General features: G+C 42.8%; 1 protein-coding gene across 4 annotated transcripts in view; it reads left to right on the forward strand.

Moving 5' to 3' along the window:
- Positions 1–18,115, forward strand: part of EPG5 (ectopic P-granules 5 autophagy tethering factor) — a 110,979-nt gene that overhangs the window by 80,769 nt on the left and 12,095 nt on the right. For 3 of the 4 annotated variants that reach the window (XR_016214042.1, XM_070050250.2, XM_089305196.1), the window contains 9 exons: positions 1,251–1,399; positions 2,461–2,662; positions 3,187–3,259; positions 4,738–4,844; positions 6,052–6,227; positions 9,453–9,638; positions 10,140–10,349; positions 11,086–11,230; positions 15,949–16,191. Coding sequence is in view for 3 of the 4 variants with exons in the window: in XM_070050250.2 (XP_069906351.2) it covers positions 1,251–1,399; positions 2,461–2,662; positions 3,187–3,259; positions 4,738–4,844; positions 6,052–6,227; positions 9,453–9,638; positions 10,140–10,349; positions 11,086–11,230; positions 15,949–16,191 (1,491 nt within the window). In the remaining variant the exon portion in view is untranslated. The remainder of the gene's footprint in view (positions 1–1,250; positions 1,400–2,460; positions 2,663–3,186; positions 3,260–4,737; positions 4,845–6,051; positions 6,228–9,452; positions 9,639–10,139; positions 10,350–11,085; positions 11,231–15,948; positions 16,192–18,115) is intronic. The other variant, XM_070050251.2, reaches the window with a different exon arrangement.

The raw sequence follows: 18,115 nt of genomic DNA on the forward strand, positions 1-18,115 counted from the left end.
ACTTACCAGGAAAGTAATTCAGTTAAAAGATAAGAATAACAATATTGGGGTGGACATTTGGTGCAGTGGTTGAGATGCCACTTGGGACACCTGCACACCATATCCAAGAGCCTGGGTTCAAGTCCCCACTCTGCTTCCCATCCATCTTCCTGCTAATGTGCACTCTGGAGGTGCCAGGTGATGGCCCAAGTACTTGAGTCTCTGCCATCCACATGGGACACATGGATTGAATTCCAGTGTCCTGACTTTGGCCTGGCCCAACCCCAGCTGTTGTGGGTGTTTAGGGAATAAACCAGCAGGTGGAAGACCTCTCTTTGTCTCTGCCTGTCAGTAAAAAAAAAAAGAATAAAAATATCACACTTCTCAGTTTCTATGACCTACGGGCTCCTGTTTCCCCTTCCTCCCTGACTATGATGTTGATGGTCCCAGGGTTCCATCCTCTGCTCTTCTGTCCTACTTGTTCTCCCTGCCTGAGTCCTGGCTTTGCTGCCATCCTTGAGGCAAGCATGACTCCCCCACTGATGGCTTGATTTCAGGCTTCTCTCTAAGGCCCAGAACAAAGTACCCATGGAACACAGACTTGTCACTGTCCCCTAGATGCCTGACGCTGGATAGGTAGCAGCGGTCCCCATCCTCCTTCCCCTGGCTTGCTCCTGCCAATGTCTGTTACCCTGTGGAAAGTACTTTAGGGGAGGTATCATTCCTGTGCTCTGGCGTGGTGCTTTGCCAGTAGCAGCGCTGGAACTAGTTCAGAATACTGGCCTGTGGTGGTTACTTTTCAGTGTTGCTTCTGGGTTTTGGTTTAGGTTTTGCCCATTGGAGGAGTAGAATTTAAGGGCTGGTAAGAGACCCTTCGTGGGAGTCTAGATTCTGGAGTTCGGTTCTACTTCCGGTCTCCCTCGTGCTGCTGCTGCTGTTTGTATCATGCCCCTCCCTAGGTAGCTGTTACCCTCCAGCCAGGAAAGTGGCACCTTGTGACTACTCCACAGCCAGGGCCAAAGGGTGGGATTCACACCGGACTTGAGCTCCAGTGGCTTCAGCATTGCTCCCTCCCAGGAGGGTGATAAGGAATGAGGAAAGCCAAATGTCTAGGTGGTCAGCTCTTTTACTTTGCTGTCTTCACCACAGGTAGCACCGTGGGTTTGTTTTCGACTTTTACTTGTAATTTTTCATTCACTTTTAAAGTACATGCATCCTTCAATGTGAGTCAGGAAGGTTGCTGACTTGCTTTCTCTGTCCTTGGTGCTTAGGCTCTGCGGAGCAGTTGCTGAGCCCCGAGTGCTGGAAAGCCACTCTGAGAGCCCTGGGCTGCTGTGCCACAAGCTGCCAGCAGGGGGCAGCTTCTGCAGAGAGCACCGTGCTTCAAAGCTCCTCACATGTTCTCCTGTCTGATGAGCAGGTGTGTCGCTTTTGGTCTTGTTTATACATTTCTTTTCTGTTTCTCTTCCTGTTCATTATTTTTAAACAATTGCAGTACAGTTTAAGTGACCTAAAGAGCTGCTTTTGAATACTATCCTATCTAAAAAACTGCTTTTGTGTTTTATCTGTGAGAGCCCTGTGTGTTTCTTTGTTGGTCCTTTTCTTTCCCCATGCCTCCCTTGCGGGTCCCAGGATTCTAGTTTCTTGCCCATATGTCCAAGATGAGGCCAGGTGCCCTCCCTGTGAAAACCTTCCCTTCTCATCTTGCCCATCGAACTCATCCCTGGCACCGCTGGTCAAGTTTCCATGCATTGTCCCTTCAACCTGTCAGTTTTGTCCACTTCTATCTGATGTGGGCTCACGTGAGAGTTTATTTGAAATAATGGTTCTGTTTTATAAAAAGAGTTGGAAACCCAGTGATTGCTTTCCCATATGCGTTCTATCTTTGCAGCTCTGTTATAAAGGTAAAGACCTATTGGACGCCCATCGTAGACTGTCATAATACTCTACTAAAAGTAGACATTCAGGGGTGGACATTGTAGCACAGCAGGCTAAGCCACCACTTTGGGATGCTGGCATCCCATATTGGAGTGCCTGGTTTGAGTCCCGGCTGCTTCACACTTGTGATCCAGCTTCCTGCTAATGTGCAAGGGAGGCTGTAGATGGCCTCAAATACTTGGGTTCCTGCCAGTCACATAGGAGACCTGGATGGAGTTCCTGGCTCCTGTCTTCATCCTGGTCCAGCTCGGGTTTTTGTGACCATTTGGGGAGCGAACCAGTGGATGGAAGATGTCTCTCATTCTGCCCCTCTCTGAAGGAATTTGTTAATACATTAGATTCTAAGGGTCACAGTCAATGCATTATAATTACTTCAACACAATTCTCATGTTTAATGTTAATGTGATACTAACTAATGTTAATGTGATACTAACTCTCTCTCTGTTTCTCCCTCTCTGTCACTCTGCCTTTCATATAAATAAATCAGTCTTAAAAAGAAAAGTAGACATTCAATAAGCATATTTTGCTGGTTATCTCTTCTAGGTAATGGAGACAATACAGTGGCTTTCAGACTTTTTCTATAAACTTCGGTTATCCAAGTTGGACTTTAAAAGCTTTGGTTTATTCTCAAAATGGAGTCCTTATGTGGCTGACGTGAGGACATTCTTGGGCTATCTTGTGAAAAGGCTGATTGACTCAGAAATGGCCTCCTTGGCCCAAGACCCATCTGCTAACAGCAAATCAGGTACTGTGCTTTTAGTACGATGTGAGTGAGGTGTTCTGACCTTCCATTAGAGAGGCTTGAGTAGACTCATTAGGAGATTGATATCGATTGTCAAGGAGAGGAAATGGAAAATACATAGCACACTTGTGAGCTGTATGTGTGTCATTCAGGTATTACCTGGGGAAGGTGGGGTGCAGGCTGCAGCTTGTTCCTTCACAGGGTAGGGTGCAGAAAGATAGGGATCTGTCTCCAGTTCCTCTTCCTGATATTTATTTAGCTGATGAAAAGGCTGTGAATATTTAACCACTTGGCTTAGAAAAAAAAGTATGCTATGAATTTATCCATGGCATTGTGTTATAATAAAAAATTCCTCAGTTCACAGGTAGCAAATGAAATCACAACCATACTTAAGTTACACTAAGCATTTTGTTTGAATATTAACAGGTTTGTGAGTCTACAGATAAGTAGACTTTTTTATATAATGTTACCATTGATATTGACAAACAATGAGCTTATTTTCTGTCTTGAAAATTTTGCTATTTTAGTGCTGAGATCCCTGCATTCAAGAATCATTGCACTGTTTAAGCCATGGATCCTGGTTTTAGAGGACAGTGAAAGGTAAACAGATTTTTCACATATTCAGAGTCCTTTGAAATTTGTCTTCTTAAAGTTCTAATGGGGTTTGGTAACATGGTGAATTTACAACTTTAACTGACAAGCGATATTTCAATTTTGAAAACGCTTCTTTTCAAAGCTTCAGACACCTTCTATGTATGGAATTGTTAGTCACTGGGTTAGCACAGATGTTGTCTTGATATTAATTTTTGGAAACAGCTGGATGTTGCTTTCTAGTTTGCCATAATAAAGAAGTTGAATGACTTTGTGTATTTAATTTCAGAAAACTGGACACTTCTCCTAAGGTTTCTCCTAGGTTTCGATAATACAATGTGACAAGGAGCTAACAGCTTTTTACCTGACCTCAGGTTTCCTTTTGGAACTGAGTTGGCTATGGGATTAGCGGGTGGGAATTACTCTTTAAACCTGGGTCTCTGCAGTTAAATGAAAGCATTTTTTTCCTGAGCATTTAAAATGCTTAGAGGCGTAGAGCTGTCCAAGTGCAAGTGTTGTCTTAGGAGTCTTTTGTTCCTAAAAGAATGCACACAGTGTTTTTCTACAAGGTAGCTGGGTGACTGTCAGGAGTTTTAGCAGAATTACGATAGTGGGAAAGCTTAGTTTATGTAAGACATTTTCAGAAACATTGATTTGGTCCTAAGACTTCAGAGCACAGGAGTGTCTTAAGTCCCCCAGCTGGTTGGTTAGTGCCAAAGCTGGGGCTGGAGCTCAGGCCTTTGGCTGACTTGCATTTCAGAACTCTTTATATGAACCCATGTTGCTTCAAGAGCCCCTTGGGGAAAATATAAAAGGCTCTGGTTCTTTGCTTTTGCTAGAGGGCTACCCTTGAGTTATCTGCAAGCTTCTGGATTTTATAATGTCTTTATATAGACTGCTGACCACAGTGCAGGCTGTGTGTTTATCTGCATGGAGAATTAATGGAACTTAAATCTTAGACAAGAGTCAGAAGTTAAAATCTTCACATACAGAATTTCTTTGACTATTTTCCTGTCAATTTTTGGTTATCTTATTTTTACATGCATTTTTTTTTTATTTTATCCTTGCTTTGGGTAGAAAAATCTGTTGAAGCCACATCTGAGTATTTTTCTAAGACATTTGAATTGTTACCAAGGTGTTCAAGGACGTGAATTGGCCACAAAAAGATGTCAGTAGAGGAGGAGTTGTTTAGATAGCATATGTCTTCAGATTGGGTTCCGTGGTGTAATGGTGAGCACAGGGGACTATGAATGTGGATAGCACACTTCTGAAGCTTGGCAGCATTGCAGTGCATGATAGGAAGGAGAGGAGGTAAAAAAAAGTGCATGGGTAATGCTGCAAGCTACGGTTCCCCTGCAGGAGCTTATGCCTTTGAAATGGTCTCAGTGTGTGTTAGGGTTTTCTAGAACTTGGCCCAGGCCTAGACTCTGCTACCTGGAGTAATGTAATTGTGGCACTTGCTGAGGTCTGTGTTCTTTTCTTTGAAGCAGCCAGCAGCGACATTACCCGTGGCTGGAGAGCGATGCTGTGGTGGCTTCGAGCATTGTGCAGTTGTTCACCGACTCTGTGGACTCACTGCACAGGAGATTCCAAGGTGGGAGGACGTTGTGTCTCTGCTCGGTTTCCATTTTCCCCTAAGTCCTTTGCTCAGACTTTGACATCTGTTTTGCTACTTTATTTAATTTTCTTTAGCTGGTAGGCAGTTACCTGTGGTCAAAGAAAGGTCACTAATACAATTGTTTACTGTTAAATTTGTAACATCTATGTACTTTGTGAGGTTGCTCTGAGTTTTTCAGTTACAGAATATTTGCAGCCATTCTCTTTTCAAATACTGTCTATTCCTAGTTTTTTGAGGAACCTGCCTCTAAATATATGTTTTCCATAATGCTTAGACTAGTTTGTATTCCCACCAACAATGTATAGATTCTCTTTTCTTCACCCTCTTACCAGCTCTTTATCTTGTACCATTTTGATCAAACCATTCTAACAGGTATGAGGTGATATCTTATTGTAGTTTTAATTTGCATAGTGACTAGTGATGCTGAACATTTTTTCATGTACCCATTGCCTATTTGTATGTCATCTTGAGAAATTTCTGGAACATACCCTTTTGAGGAATATTGGATTCCTACAAGGTGCTAAGTGAATGAAGCAGTAAATCCATGAGAATACATACGTGCTAAGGGCAACTGATTCCAGAAGCAAATTTGAGTTAAAAGCATATACTTAGAAGTTTTGTAGAGAAACTTATTACCCCAACTATTTCCTCCACACCATTCGGTCATTACGATTACTCATGTTAATAAAGTACCCTTCTTCTTTTTTAAAAAAATATTTATTTTATTTATTTGAAAGACAGAGTTACAGAGAGAGGTAGAGACAAACAGAGAGGTCCTCCATCTGCTGGTTCACTCCCCAGATGGCCACAATGGCCGGTGCTGCGTGATCCGAAGCCAGAGTTTCTTCCCTGTACCCACGTGGGTACAGGAGCCCAAGCACTTGGGTCATCTTCCACTGCTTTCCCAGGCCATAGCAGAGAGTGAGATCGGAAGAGGAGCAGCTGGGACTAGAACCAGCACCCATATGGGATACTGGAACTTCAGGCCAGGACTTTAACTGGCTGTATCACAGTGTCGGCCCCTAAAGTACCCTTCTTTAGTATTAATCTGGTACATGAGAATCCTTGAAATTGGGTAAATATCTAGAACCTTAGATTTTTGGCTTTTAGTCCAGATTTGCGCAATTGATTGATTGATTGGTAAACCAAAGACCTTTATCTGTATTTTCCTTTTAACTTTTAGATAAGCTGTTGCCAGGTGATGAAGGAGCCCTTCGGTTACATCTGATGCATTATTGCGAAACCTGTACAGCCCCCAAAATGCCAGAGTTCATTCTGTACGCTTTCCACAGTGCCTACCAGAAGCTCCACTGGAAGGACCTGCACCCTGACCAGATGCTCATGGAGGCCTTCTTCAAAGTGAGCCCTCCTCCATGCCACCAGGCACAGCCCGGGCAGAGCTGGCGTCCAGGGTGCAGCCTGTCCACTGTAACTGTGACCCACAGGGGAGGGGTGTGCCAAGGGGAACTGGGCACACATTCCCATCTGCTTTGGGGGTGCTGGTGGAGACCAGCTGCCCATGCCAGTCATTTCTTTATGTTGGTGGATGACTGAAAAAACACTTCCAGGACTATTTTTAAAGCCCAGAGAAAGATCTTGCCTACAACATGTCTGTCCTAGACTTTAGTAATTGTGTTGTGTGAGTACATAATTTATTGACTTGGTCGTGCCCAGTCTTGGTTAGTGTTTGTGTGTATGCATGTTTTCCTAGCCTGGTGTCATTAGAGTGACTTATTATCAAATGTTCTAGTAAAGCAAAGTTTAAAGTGGTACTTAAGCCATTAGTTTCTTTTAGCAGTTTGCAAGTGAGTAATTAGATTTTCTGAGATAAAATCCATTGTAACAACCAATGAGGCATCACCATCATGTAAAAACTTGAAATAACCTGGAAAAAAGAGCCAATAAGTGGATGTGCATCTGTGCTGTAGATGCAATGGTTATGAAAAATGGGCATTGAATATTGTAACTTAGGCATTTGGAGCTTTTTTTTTTTTTAAGATTTATTTATTTGAAAGGCAGAGCGACAGAGATGGAAACACATGCAAACACACAAACACATGCACACACAACAGAGGAATTCCATCTGGGTCTCCGTGCGGTTGGCAGGAGCCCAAACACTAGAGCCGTCTTCCTCTCCCTTCCCAGGCACATTAGCGAGGAGCTGGATCCGAAGCAGAAGTAGAGTATCTGGGATTTGAACCAGTGTTCCAGTATAGATGCTGATGTCTTGAGCTGTGGCTTAACCTGCTGCACTTCAAAGTTGGCCCCTGGAGCTATTTTTGTTGCTCTTGATCTTGGCCAAAAGGCCTAGAAGTGATTATTTTTGATGTTCTTTTTAGGTTTCTTTCTTTCTTTTTTTTATCTAAGATTTATTTATGTATTTGAAAGTCAGAGTTAAGAGAGAGGGAGAGAAAGGGATACAGGATCTTCCATCTGCTGGTTCACTACCCAAGGGGCTGCAACAGCCAAGGGTGAGCCAAGCCAAAGCCAGGAGTCAGGAGTTTCATCCAGTTCTCCCAGGTGGGTGCAAGGACCCAATCTCTACTGCTTTCTTAGGCACATTAACAGGGAGCTAGATCGAAATGGAGCTGCTGGAACTCTAACTGGTGCCCACATGGAATGCCAGTGTCACAGGCAGCAGCTTTACCCGCTACACCACGACACTGGCCCAAAGTTTCTGTGTTACAGGGCCTTTTTTTATAGTCTTGTCTGAGACATTTTCAGTTCCTTTGTTCCTAGTCACCTTAATCTGGGTGTACTCTTAACTCACATTTATTATTGAGGCACCAAAAGTGCTTCAGTTGATACAGATCTGCAATTATCTATGATAATTAGTGAAATGTACTTGAGTCTTTTAGTGCTGCAAATGAAACCCCACCTGGTGTTGCTCTTGTCAGCCTCTCCTGTGTAGTTGAGCTCTATGGGAGGGCAGTTGTTTTAGAAAAATAAGATTCAAGAGTGAGTTCATGAGTGGGCTTAACAGTGCGAGGCAGGTCCTGAGTGGACATTTATCACCATTAGGAACACATGAGAGAAAGTTGCTTCAAGAGCTGTAAGGTAGTTTTAACTAGGAGGGTGACCTTAGCTATAAGACAGATTAAAGAGCAGAAGCTGTAGACTCTGTGCCTTGAGGGCTTTTACTGTAATGATAGACAGCCCTGACCTGGCCAGAAGCTGGGAATCTTTGAATCCATTGCTTCTCACTGCCATGATGAGGTATGCTTGCTTTTTTTTTTTCCTTTCTTGCAGGGTTAAAGGTGAGAATAAAGGACAGATTATAAAGAGGGATGAAGAATTGCTTTCTGCAAGGGAAGAGAATTATTAGCATAATATAGTAACAGGAATGGGAGGAAGTGAATCATTTCCACATTCTGTTGATCACAATTTTACAAGTAGAGGAGAGCTCTTATTTTTCATTTTTAAAAATATCTTTCTTGCAGTCCTAAAGGATTTTTTAAAAGATTTATTTTTTTTATTTATTTGAAAGAGTTACAGAGAAAGGTAGAGACAGAAAGAGAGAGAAGTCTTCCATCTGCTGGTTCCCTCCCCAAATGGCCGCAATGGCTAGAGCTGAGCTGATCTGAAGTGAGGAGCCAGGAGCTTCTTCCAGGTCTCCCACGTGGATGCAGTAGTCCAAGCACTTGGGCCATCCTCTGCTGCCTTCCAGGTGCCTTAGCAGGGAGCTGGATTGGAAGTGGAACAGCCAGGATGCAAGCCAGCACCCATATGGGATGCTGGCACTGCAGGCTGGGGCTTTAACCCACTGTGCCACAGCATGAGCCCCGAGAGGAACTTTTCATCTTCATTTTGAAAGGAAAAGTTCGTGACTAGCTGTGTTTTATTTTAAACAAATTAAAAATATTAAAATAGGCTCTTAATAAAAGACAACTTTGAGCTTGATTATATACTTTATATTACAATTGCCCACCCAGTCTCTAATAAAAGAATTTTGCAGTCTTCAAAAATTTACAAATGATGTGAAGACATTTTTAAACCACATTACATTAAAATTCAGTGTAAATCTTAATATAGCCTAGTGTAGTGCCTCTCAAAGTGTCAACATCACCGGGGGACTTGTGAGAAGTGCACATTCCTGTTCCCAGTGCCTATCTGAGACATGGAAATCTCCAGGCGTGGGCTCAGCAGTTTGTATTTTGATAGGTCCTCCTGGTGGTTCTGATGTACACTCAAGTTTGGGAACCACTGACCTGTAGATTTCAGCTTTTACCCTGTCCCAGTACATCTGAGGGTTCTGACACATTCTGTGTGGCTCCAGTGACTCACATGCTGGGGAGTCTCCACCTGAGCAGGGGTTAGTGCAATCGAGTCTTCTGTTAAAGATGATCGGAATAGACAGTGACCCTGAACAGACACGCTCACACACGCACTCAGACGCTGGGCACAGAAGAAAAGCTGTTGGAAGTATATGAAATCTCTGAGAGGTGGGAGTATGAAGGATAGCTGTACTCTGGGGAAAAAGCTTTGTTTTGTAAAATATAATTTATGAATATCTATGTGTATACATTTTCAAGATACACAAAACAGCATAAAGCCAAATGTTGATTTTAATTCGTTTCCTTTTAGGTAGAACGAGGAAGCCCCAAGAGCTGTTTCTTATTTTTGGGGTCTGTCCTGTGTGAAGTCAACTGGGTTAGTGTGCTCTCAGATGCCTGGAATCCGAGTCCCCTCCCAGAAACCCAGAGCATGATTGTCTGTCTCCTTTTCATGATGGTTTTGTTGGCAAAGGAAGTTCAACTAGTAGATCAACCAGTAAGTTTGGCAGCTTGTGATAAAGACTTGTCAGTGTTCCCAGAACCTCACTTTGTACAGCGCTGTAGTTCTTCAGTTGTTTCTAACACTTCTGTCCATGTGGGTAGATGCGTGGCTTGAGAGATGTCCCTTCAACTGCATGCCTGACTTTCTTGGGTAGTTCATTATTTAATTCTAAATTATGGAGGGTACTGTGCTGGATTAGAATGTTAATCACTTGTATTTTACATCTCAGTAATTCCTGGTTCCGTCTTAAGGTCAGTTTTGGTATATACCACCGGAGCAGAGTCCTGTGCAAACTGCACCATGAATACCTAGAAATCTTAATGTGTTTTTACCAGGACTTCAGGTGTTGCTTTCACTACTACTCCTAATTTCAGTAGATACTTGGTATCCTGGCTGTTCTGTGCTCATCCTAGGCCACCTTAGTGGTTATTGGAGACATGTATTTCCGGGCAAGTGCAGGCTCTGGAACTAAAACAATATCTGTTTCACTTGTAGGATTCACCTTTACTCAGTCTCCTTGGACAGACAAGTTCACTTTCGTGGCATCTTGTGGATATTATGTCATACCAGAGTGTGCTAGGTTATTTCAGCAGTCACTACCCACCTTCCATCATCCTGGCAAAGGAGTCTTCTGCTGAATTAATTGTGAAGCTCCTGAAAGTGTCTGCAGGCCTCTCCATTCCTACTGACAGCCAGAAACATCGTGTAAGTTGAGAGGGAGTGACCTTCAAGACTGGCAGTCATGTGAGTCCTGCTGAGGACAGTCTTGAACCTGCTGACTGCTCAGCAGAGAAGGTTGGAGGGTGCATTGTTTGGACTCATATCTTGACCCCTTGGAACTTGTAGCTTGATTTTTCCTCTTTTAGAAAGCTTTTCCTTACTAGCAATGTCACATGTTGACGAGAGGTCAAAAGGATTGAGGCTGGTTTCACGATCTGAATGTCATCGACAACAAAAACAAGCAGACAAGCAGGGTCATGTGTGTGAGCTTGAGGTTTGACAGACTCGTGTCCCCAGCTCACTGCCATTCTGACCTTGGACAGGTCCCTTAGTTTTCTCCTTTGATTTGGAAATAATACCTTGCCTCAGTGTGGTGTTTTGTGGATTGAATTTGATAATGAACCTAAAGTTTACAGAAAAGTTCCTGGAAAGTAATTAGCATTTACTTAATATTTTAATTATGTAGTAAGTAAAGAAGGAAGTACGTTCTGCTGAATTTGGGAGAACGTGGGTTCTAGTCAAAGTGTTAGCACAAATTTGCAAATCCCTAGATGCTGGGCCTTTGGGACACCTGGGATTATGTCTTTGTGCAGTTTCCTGGCCTGTCCCCTGCACTGTGCCCTGCAAGCATTCAGTGCAGTGCCATGCTCCCAGGGACTAGGCAGCTCTCATTCCTTGCATAGATTCATTTGAATGATCCTTTTGTTTGTTTGTTTGTCAGGATGCAGTTCCAAAGTGCCAAGCTTTCACTCATCAGATGGTTCAGTTCCTCAGCACCCTGGAACAAAATGGAAAAATCACCTTCACAGTCCTAGAACAGGAAATGTCTAAGCTCTTAGATGATATCATTGTCTTTAACCCGCCTGGTAAGTGACCAGTGGGAGGTCACCTGTTCATTCAGTCAGTGGATTCCTGTGTTAAGGGCATTGTGAGGCCAGGAGATGGTCAGGACCCTTTTGTCCCTTTTTCCAGGATGGTCAGGGAGATAACAGGATACCAGGGACACTCAGCACTGGCAGAGGTGTGAATGTTAAGAATTGGAGCAGGGGTTGACACTGGCAAACTGAGGGACCAGGGAGGTTGCTGGGTTTAATGAGATACAGGAGCCCTAGTAAGTAGCATCTCTTGTGGTTTTGGCTGTTAATGGGGAGAACACTTCAGAATCACGTTAGACTAGTAAAGACCCTTTATGTGGAGAACTTCCATTCCTAGCACTTTGCTTCCTGCTAAAAACAGCAAGGAATGCTGGATAAAATGTTCTTAAGAAACCAGAAATTAAACTTATCAGTGGAGTGACAGAAAGGCAAAGAAATCTCAGAGGCCAGAAACTAAGGGAAAGGAGGAAATCAACAAGGTAGATGGAATCTCTGGGCTGGCTCTCACCCCAAACCTTCTTAGGTATAAAGGCCTGAGATGGGAGCCAGGAGACCCCCGGCATAACCCACAGTTGGCAGCTGTAGCTTAAACATGAGCCACAAGTGAACATGTCCTGTGAGAGGGACACAAAGGCATTAGCTGTGGCTCTGCTGTCGGAACAAATGTCTGTGTGGCAGAGAAAAAGCTACATGTTTTGAAAACTGGTAAGTACAAGCTAACTCTCAATGTGGTTTTGAAGAATTTGTCCTATCTAGTTTTTTTTTTTAAGATTTATTAATTTTACTTGAAAGTCAGAGTTACATGCACACACACACACAGAGAGAGAGAGAGAGAGGTCTTTGATCCGCTGGTTCACTCCCCAATTAGCTGCAACAGCTGGAGCCGTGCTGATCTGAAGCCAGGAGCCAGGAGCTTCCTCTGGGTCTCCCATGCAGGTGCAGAGGCTGAAGGGCTTGGGCTATCTTCTCCTGCTTTCCCAGGCCATAGCAAGAGCTGGATTGGAAGTGGGGCAGCCGGGACTCAAACCAGCGTCCATATGGGATGCCGGCACTGCTGGCAGCGGCCTTACCTGCTACGCCACAGCACTGGCCTCCCTATCTAGTTTGATCTGAAAAACCCTCAACCTGAAATTCAGTTAAAGTAGTTTTGGGTTGGCAGTGCTGCCGGGTACCTGGCAGAAAGCAGTCATAGATTCTCCTTTCTTTGGAGAAACTCATCTGCTCAAAGTTCTAAGGAACTGATTTTTTTTTTTTTAAAAAAGAGAGTCACAAAATCCACAAAGAAACAAGGTCCCACAAGCATAAGTCCTGGGAAACTGACAGTCAGCAGAGTCAGACATGGAAAAATTTTAAATCATAGGAATAATCGGTAGAATAAACAAGAGTATTTTTAATATACTGAAATAAGAAGGTTGAAAATATCAGAAGCAAGAGATTCTACAAATCTGCAGATTGAAGAGAATTATGTTTTCTAGCTTTAAAAATACAAACATTTAATAAAGAACTTTAACAGTAGATTCAACACAGCGGAAGAGAAAATTTGTGAACTAGAAAATAACTCTGAAGAAAATACAGATTACAGAACAGAGAGAAAACGAATGTGAAAGTGAGGTTAAGGGGCATGAGGGGTCATCAGGAAGACTTACCATATTGCATCTTGAATCAGAGTTCCCAGAGCACAGGAGATCCGTAATTGGAGAGAAGCAGTATATGAAGAGAGAGCAAGGCTGTGAAACTTCCAGGGCTGATAAGATAATCCTCTTGAGTAAGCCCAATAAATCCTAAGCAGAATACAAAAACATTGACACTTCTGTGCACTATAGTGACCCTGCAAAAGCACCAGTGACCAAAAAGAAAACCTTTTATGTCCAGGAAGGAAATGCAGTTAACATACAAAAGAACAATATTTAGATGCCAGCTGACTTCTCTGTAGCAACAAAGGAAGCTGTAAAATGCAATAATAACTTTAATGTGCTGTGAGAAAATTACTTATAATCTAGAATTGTAAAATAAAAACCATCTTTCAAGGATAACGATGAAGTAAAGGTACTTTCATTGAGGTGCGAGTGTTGTTTGTCCTGTGCATACCACTAAAGGAAATACTCAAATATGTTCTTTAAATAGTATAGTGAACCTGAATAGAAGGCTTGAATTGCCAAAAGTAAGAAAAGAAAGTGGTGAAATGTGAGTAAAAGCTACCTGTATAAAACTATAATATGTAGGGCTGGTGCTGTGGCATAGCCGGTTAAGGCCCTGGCCTGCAGTGCCTGCATCCCATGTGAGAGCACCAGCTCAAGTCCCGGCTGCTTGGCTTCCAATCCAGCTCCCTGCTAATGCACCTGGGAAAGCTGCGAAGGGTGGCCCAAGTCCTTGGGACCCTGCGCCCATGTGGGAGATCTGGAGAACATTCCTGGCTTTGGATTGGCTCAACTCCAGCCATTGTGGCCATTTAGGGAATGAACCAGCAGATGGAAGACTCTCTCTCTCTCTCTCTCTCTCCCTCCCTCCTCTCCCCACTCTTTTTCTCTCTCTGTAACTCTGTCTTTCAAATAAATAAAATAAATCTTTTTAAAAACTATATTATGTGTTTTGTGGTTTAGAAAGCAGAAACTAAAATTATATGACAGCACGTATACAAGGGTACTTGTATACTTCAGAAAGTTCACAGGAAAATGGAATTGAAAGATAAGTTTATTTTGGTGCAAACAAATTTTGAAATACACATAGGTTTTTCATAGTACACATTCTCCATGAAGTTTTTGGTGACCCCACGAATGCATGGATTTTGAAGTTAGTATTTCTAATTTTGTTTGAAAGGGCTAAGGACTTAGCTAACTTTGTTACAGTAGGAATGTTACAAAATAGTTAAGAGCCTCACCAAAAGACTAGAAATAAGATGTATACTTTCAAAATTAGTAGATGGAACTAAAAACCAAAATTATGTTCAGTCTAGAGAAGGCAGGTAAAAAAGTGTGGAAAAAGTGAGGAAAAATCCCTAAAATAAGATGGTAAAATTCAAATGTATCAGTAAATGGACCAATATACAAAATAAAATACAAAGTCTCAGGTGAGATTAATAATAAATAGTATATAGCTTTAAGCTGCTTATAAAAAGTACATCTAAAGCCTAGAGATATAGAAAGTTTTCAGGCAAACATCTGGCAAATAAAATCATATCAGGCAAAAATTAGAATAAAAAGTATATGAAGCTGGGATCTGTTGGAAGCTCAGTACAGTAATTTGTTGCTGTAAGTCATAATTAATAAATAAAAATTGCTGCTCAGTTGAAATTCAGAGATAACTTTTATTACCAAGAATACTTTTGGCCCTGGAAGTACATTTGGAAAAATGTTTATGCTCATTCAGATATAATGCTAGAGCTTTTAAACTTTTTTTTTTAAAGAGCTTGCTTGATAGGTTTTAGAGTAACATTAACATGTGACATAAAGTCTGTTTAACACTGTTCAGGGGGCAATTCAGAAAGTTCATGGATATTGGAATTAAGAAATAAGTTTATTTGGTACAAAAAATTTGAAATCATATAATAGACATTTTCCATGAACTTTTTGAAAGATACCTTATGTAAACAGGTAGATTTGTTTTGTTGGGTGTGATGAGTGACATCTCCCAACTTATTCCTGTTCCAAAATAGCCAGCTCAAAGAGAGCTAGAAATAGTGGGCAAAAATTGCACCTATTATTTCTGAGCTACAAGAATTTTCTATTTTTGAATATGAAGTAGGAATCTATCTCAGTGACCCGCTCCAACTCATTTGCATATCTCTTAGAAAATGAATCCGCTCTTTTTTCTTGCTTTTTATTCTCCCCTTTACCTCTGACTTTTTTCTTTTTGAAAAACTGTATTAACAGTCTGCTGTTTTTATTTAAAAAAACAAATAAGGGCCAGCATTGTGGCATAGTGGGTAAAGCCGCTGGCTGCAGTGTTGGCATCTGATATGGATGCTGGTTCAAGTCCCAGCTGATCCACTTCCAATCCAGCTCTCTGCTGTGGCCTGGGAAAGCAATGGAAGATGTCACAAGTGCTTTGGTCCCTGAACCCTTGTGGGAGACCAGGAAGAAGCTCCTGGCTCCTGGCTTCGGACCAGCCTAGCTCCGGCCCTTGCAGCCATTTAGGGAGTGAACCATCAGATGGAAGCTTGCTTTCTCTCTCTCTCTCTCTCTAACTCTGCCTTTCAAGTAAATAAATAAATCTTTTAAAAAAATTAAGAAGATTAAAAAGAACACAAATAATAGCTGCAGTTAGGAACCTTTGAAAGGTTTTTCACTTTATATTTAGTTTTAAGTAATGGCCTTTATTCTGTGTAAATCACCCCAGAATACTGACAGCAGTGGCAGCAGCGGGGCTGGAGAGGACTGTTGCTAAGTGACTGTTGACACCTGTGTGTTTGTTGTTCATGAGCAAGTGTTGGAGAAGAAACACTAATTAGGTGTGTTCTGATCAGTAAGCTGCTCTTTCATGCCAGCTTGATGTGTGCCTATTTAGGTACTGCTGTACCCGGGAGCTCACAGTGGTGCTTGTGTGCCATGTCCTGTCTGTGAGAGCCGAACACCATCCAGAGCCTGCCTTCTGGGCCCTGTGCCAGCCACTAGAATTATAGAATCTGCCGCAGAGCAGCTGAGATTGAAGCCCTCTTGTTGTCGTGGTCACTTTCCTGGCCCCTTTCTCAGCCTTTCTCATGTTTTCTGCAGACATGGACAGCCAGGCCCGCCACATGGCCCTCAGCAGCCTCTTCATGGAAGTCCTGATGATGATGAACAATGCCACTATTCCAACGGCTGAGTTCCTCCGGGGTAGCATCCGGACCTGGATTGGCCAGAAAGTACACGGGCTAATGGTGCTGCCCCTTTTAACAGCAGCCTGCCAGAGCCTGGCTTCCGTACGCCACATGGCCGAGACTACAGAAGCCTGTATCACTGCCTACTTCAAAGAAAGTAAGAGGGTGTTCTGTTCTCACTACGTTGACATTTTCCAAGAATCATTAAAGCGTGATCACCAGGAGATACCATTCCAGACTCTTCCCAGTGAGGGATTGTACCATTCTCATATCTGCTCTGTAGATGTGGAATATATATATGTATATGTATGTATATATAAATATATATGGTATGTATATATATATTATCTCCACAATGTGAGAACCTCTGGCTTACGTCTGTTGGTACAGTCATGTGTTTCATTTTACACTAGTTCAGAGTGTGAGAGCACCCTTGTTATTGTAGGCAAGGCTTGTTATGTCACAAACCAAGTCATAGTCCTCAGACCCACAATCTGTAGAATCATGATCTACTTTGTTAATTTTCTCTACTTTCGTCACTTCTGGTAAAAGGAGTTTTCACAGAAGTCCTTGTAATTGCTTTTTGTTACACCTTTTTTTTTTTAAAGATTTTATTTATTATTTATTTGAGAGGTAGAGTTACAGACAGTGAGAGGGAGAGACAGAGAGAGAGGTCTTCCCTCCGCTGGTTTACTCCCCAGATGCCCTTAACATGTGGGACCCAGAAACCCGTTCTAGGCCTTCTGCACGGGTGGTAGAATGCAGCTACCCAAGCCGTCACCTGCTGCCCTCCAGGGTATATACCAGCAGGAAGCCAGAATCCAAGGGCAGACAGGATCTAAACCCAGCACTCTGTCCTGGATGCAGGTTTCCCAAGAAGTGTCTTAACTGCTGGGCCAAATGCCTGCCTCCCTGTTATCTTCCTCCCTTCCTCCCTTCCCACTCTGAGACTCCGGAAACAACCTGATCTGATTAGGCATTGCTCAGAACTACCCTCCTGAACTCTGATTTCAGGGACAATCACACTACAGGCAGTGGGAAAGCAAGGAGTGAGGGGCTGGGACGTGTCCGTAACTTTCCAGTGACTCAGGAGGAGGTGCTGTGTGCGTCACCGTGCCACCCGTCCTCCCCCAGAATATAGAGAGCACCCTGTTCCAAATTCATCTGTGTTACTAAAAACCAAATGGTTTCCCTAGGGATATAAAAGAGTCAAACTAAGCTTTGATAAGCAAGAATACTTGGTGATAACCGTTTCCCTTGCAAAAGCCTAAGTGTTTGGCCGGCGCTGCGGCTCACTAGGCTAATCCTCCGCCTTTCGGCGCCGGCACACTGGGTTCTAGTCCCGGTCAGGGCACCGGATTCTGTCCCGGTTGCCCCTCTTCCAGGCCAGCTCTCTGCTGTGGCCCGGGAGTGCAGTGGAGGATGGCCCAAGTCCTTGGGCCCTGCACCCCATGGGAGACCAGGAGAAGTACCTGGCTCCTGCCATCGGATCAGCGCGGTGCACCGGCCGCAGCGCACCAGCCGTGGCGGCCATTGGAGGGTGAACCAATGGCAAAAGGAAGATCTTTCTCTCTGTCTCTCTCTCTCTCTCACTGTCCACTCTGCCTGTCAAAAAAAAAAAAAAAAAAAAAAAAAAAGCCTAAGTGTTCAAACATATTTAAAAGTGGTACTAAAGTTAAAGCTCTTGGATGACTGGGACAGTGTCCGCATGTCATTTTGGTGATCATGATATGAGAACAGTGGTTTATTTCATAAGTAGCCCTGTGTTCTGATTTCTCTTTTTTTTAAACTTTTATTTAATGAATATAAATTTCCAAAGTACAGCTTATGGATTACAATGGCTCCCCCCCCCATAACTTCCCTCCCACCCGCAACCCTCCCCTTTTCCACTCCCTCTCCCCTTCCATTCACATCAAGATTCATTTTCAATTCTCCTTATATTCAGAAGATCAGTTTACCATATATTAAGTAAAGATTTCAACAGTTTACACCCACATAGAAACACACAGTGAAAAATACTGTTTGAGTACTAGTTATAGCATTAAATCACAATGTACAGCACATTAAGGACAGAGATCCTA

Source organism: Oryctolagus cuniculus, chromosome 10, assembly GCF_051225735.1.
Source record: "Oryctolagus cuniculus isolate XC-2025 breed Fujian yellow rabbit chromosome 10, ASM5122573v1, whole genome shotgun sequence".
Classification (NCBI taxonomy): domain Eukaryota; kingdom Metazoa; phylum Chordata; class Mammalia; order Lagomorpha; family Leporidae; genus Oryctolagus; species Oryctolagus cuniculus.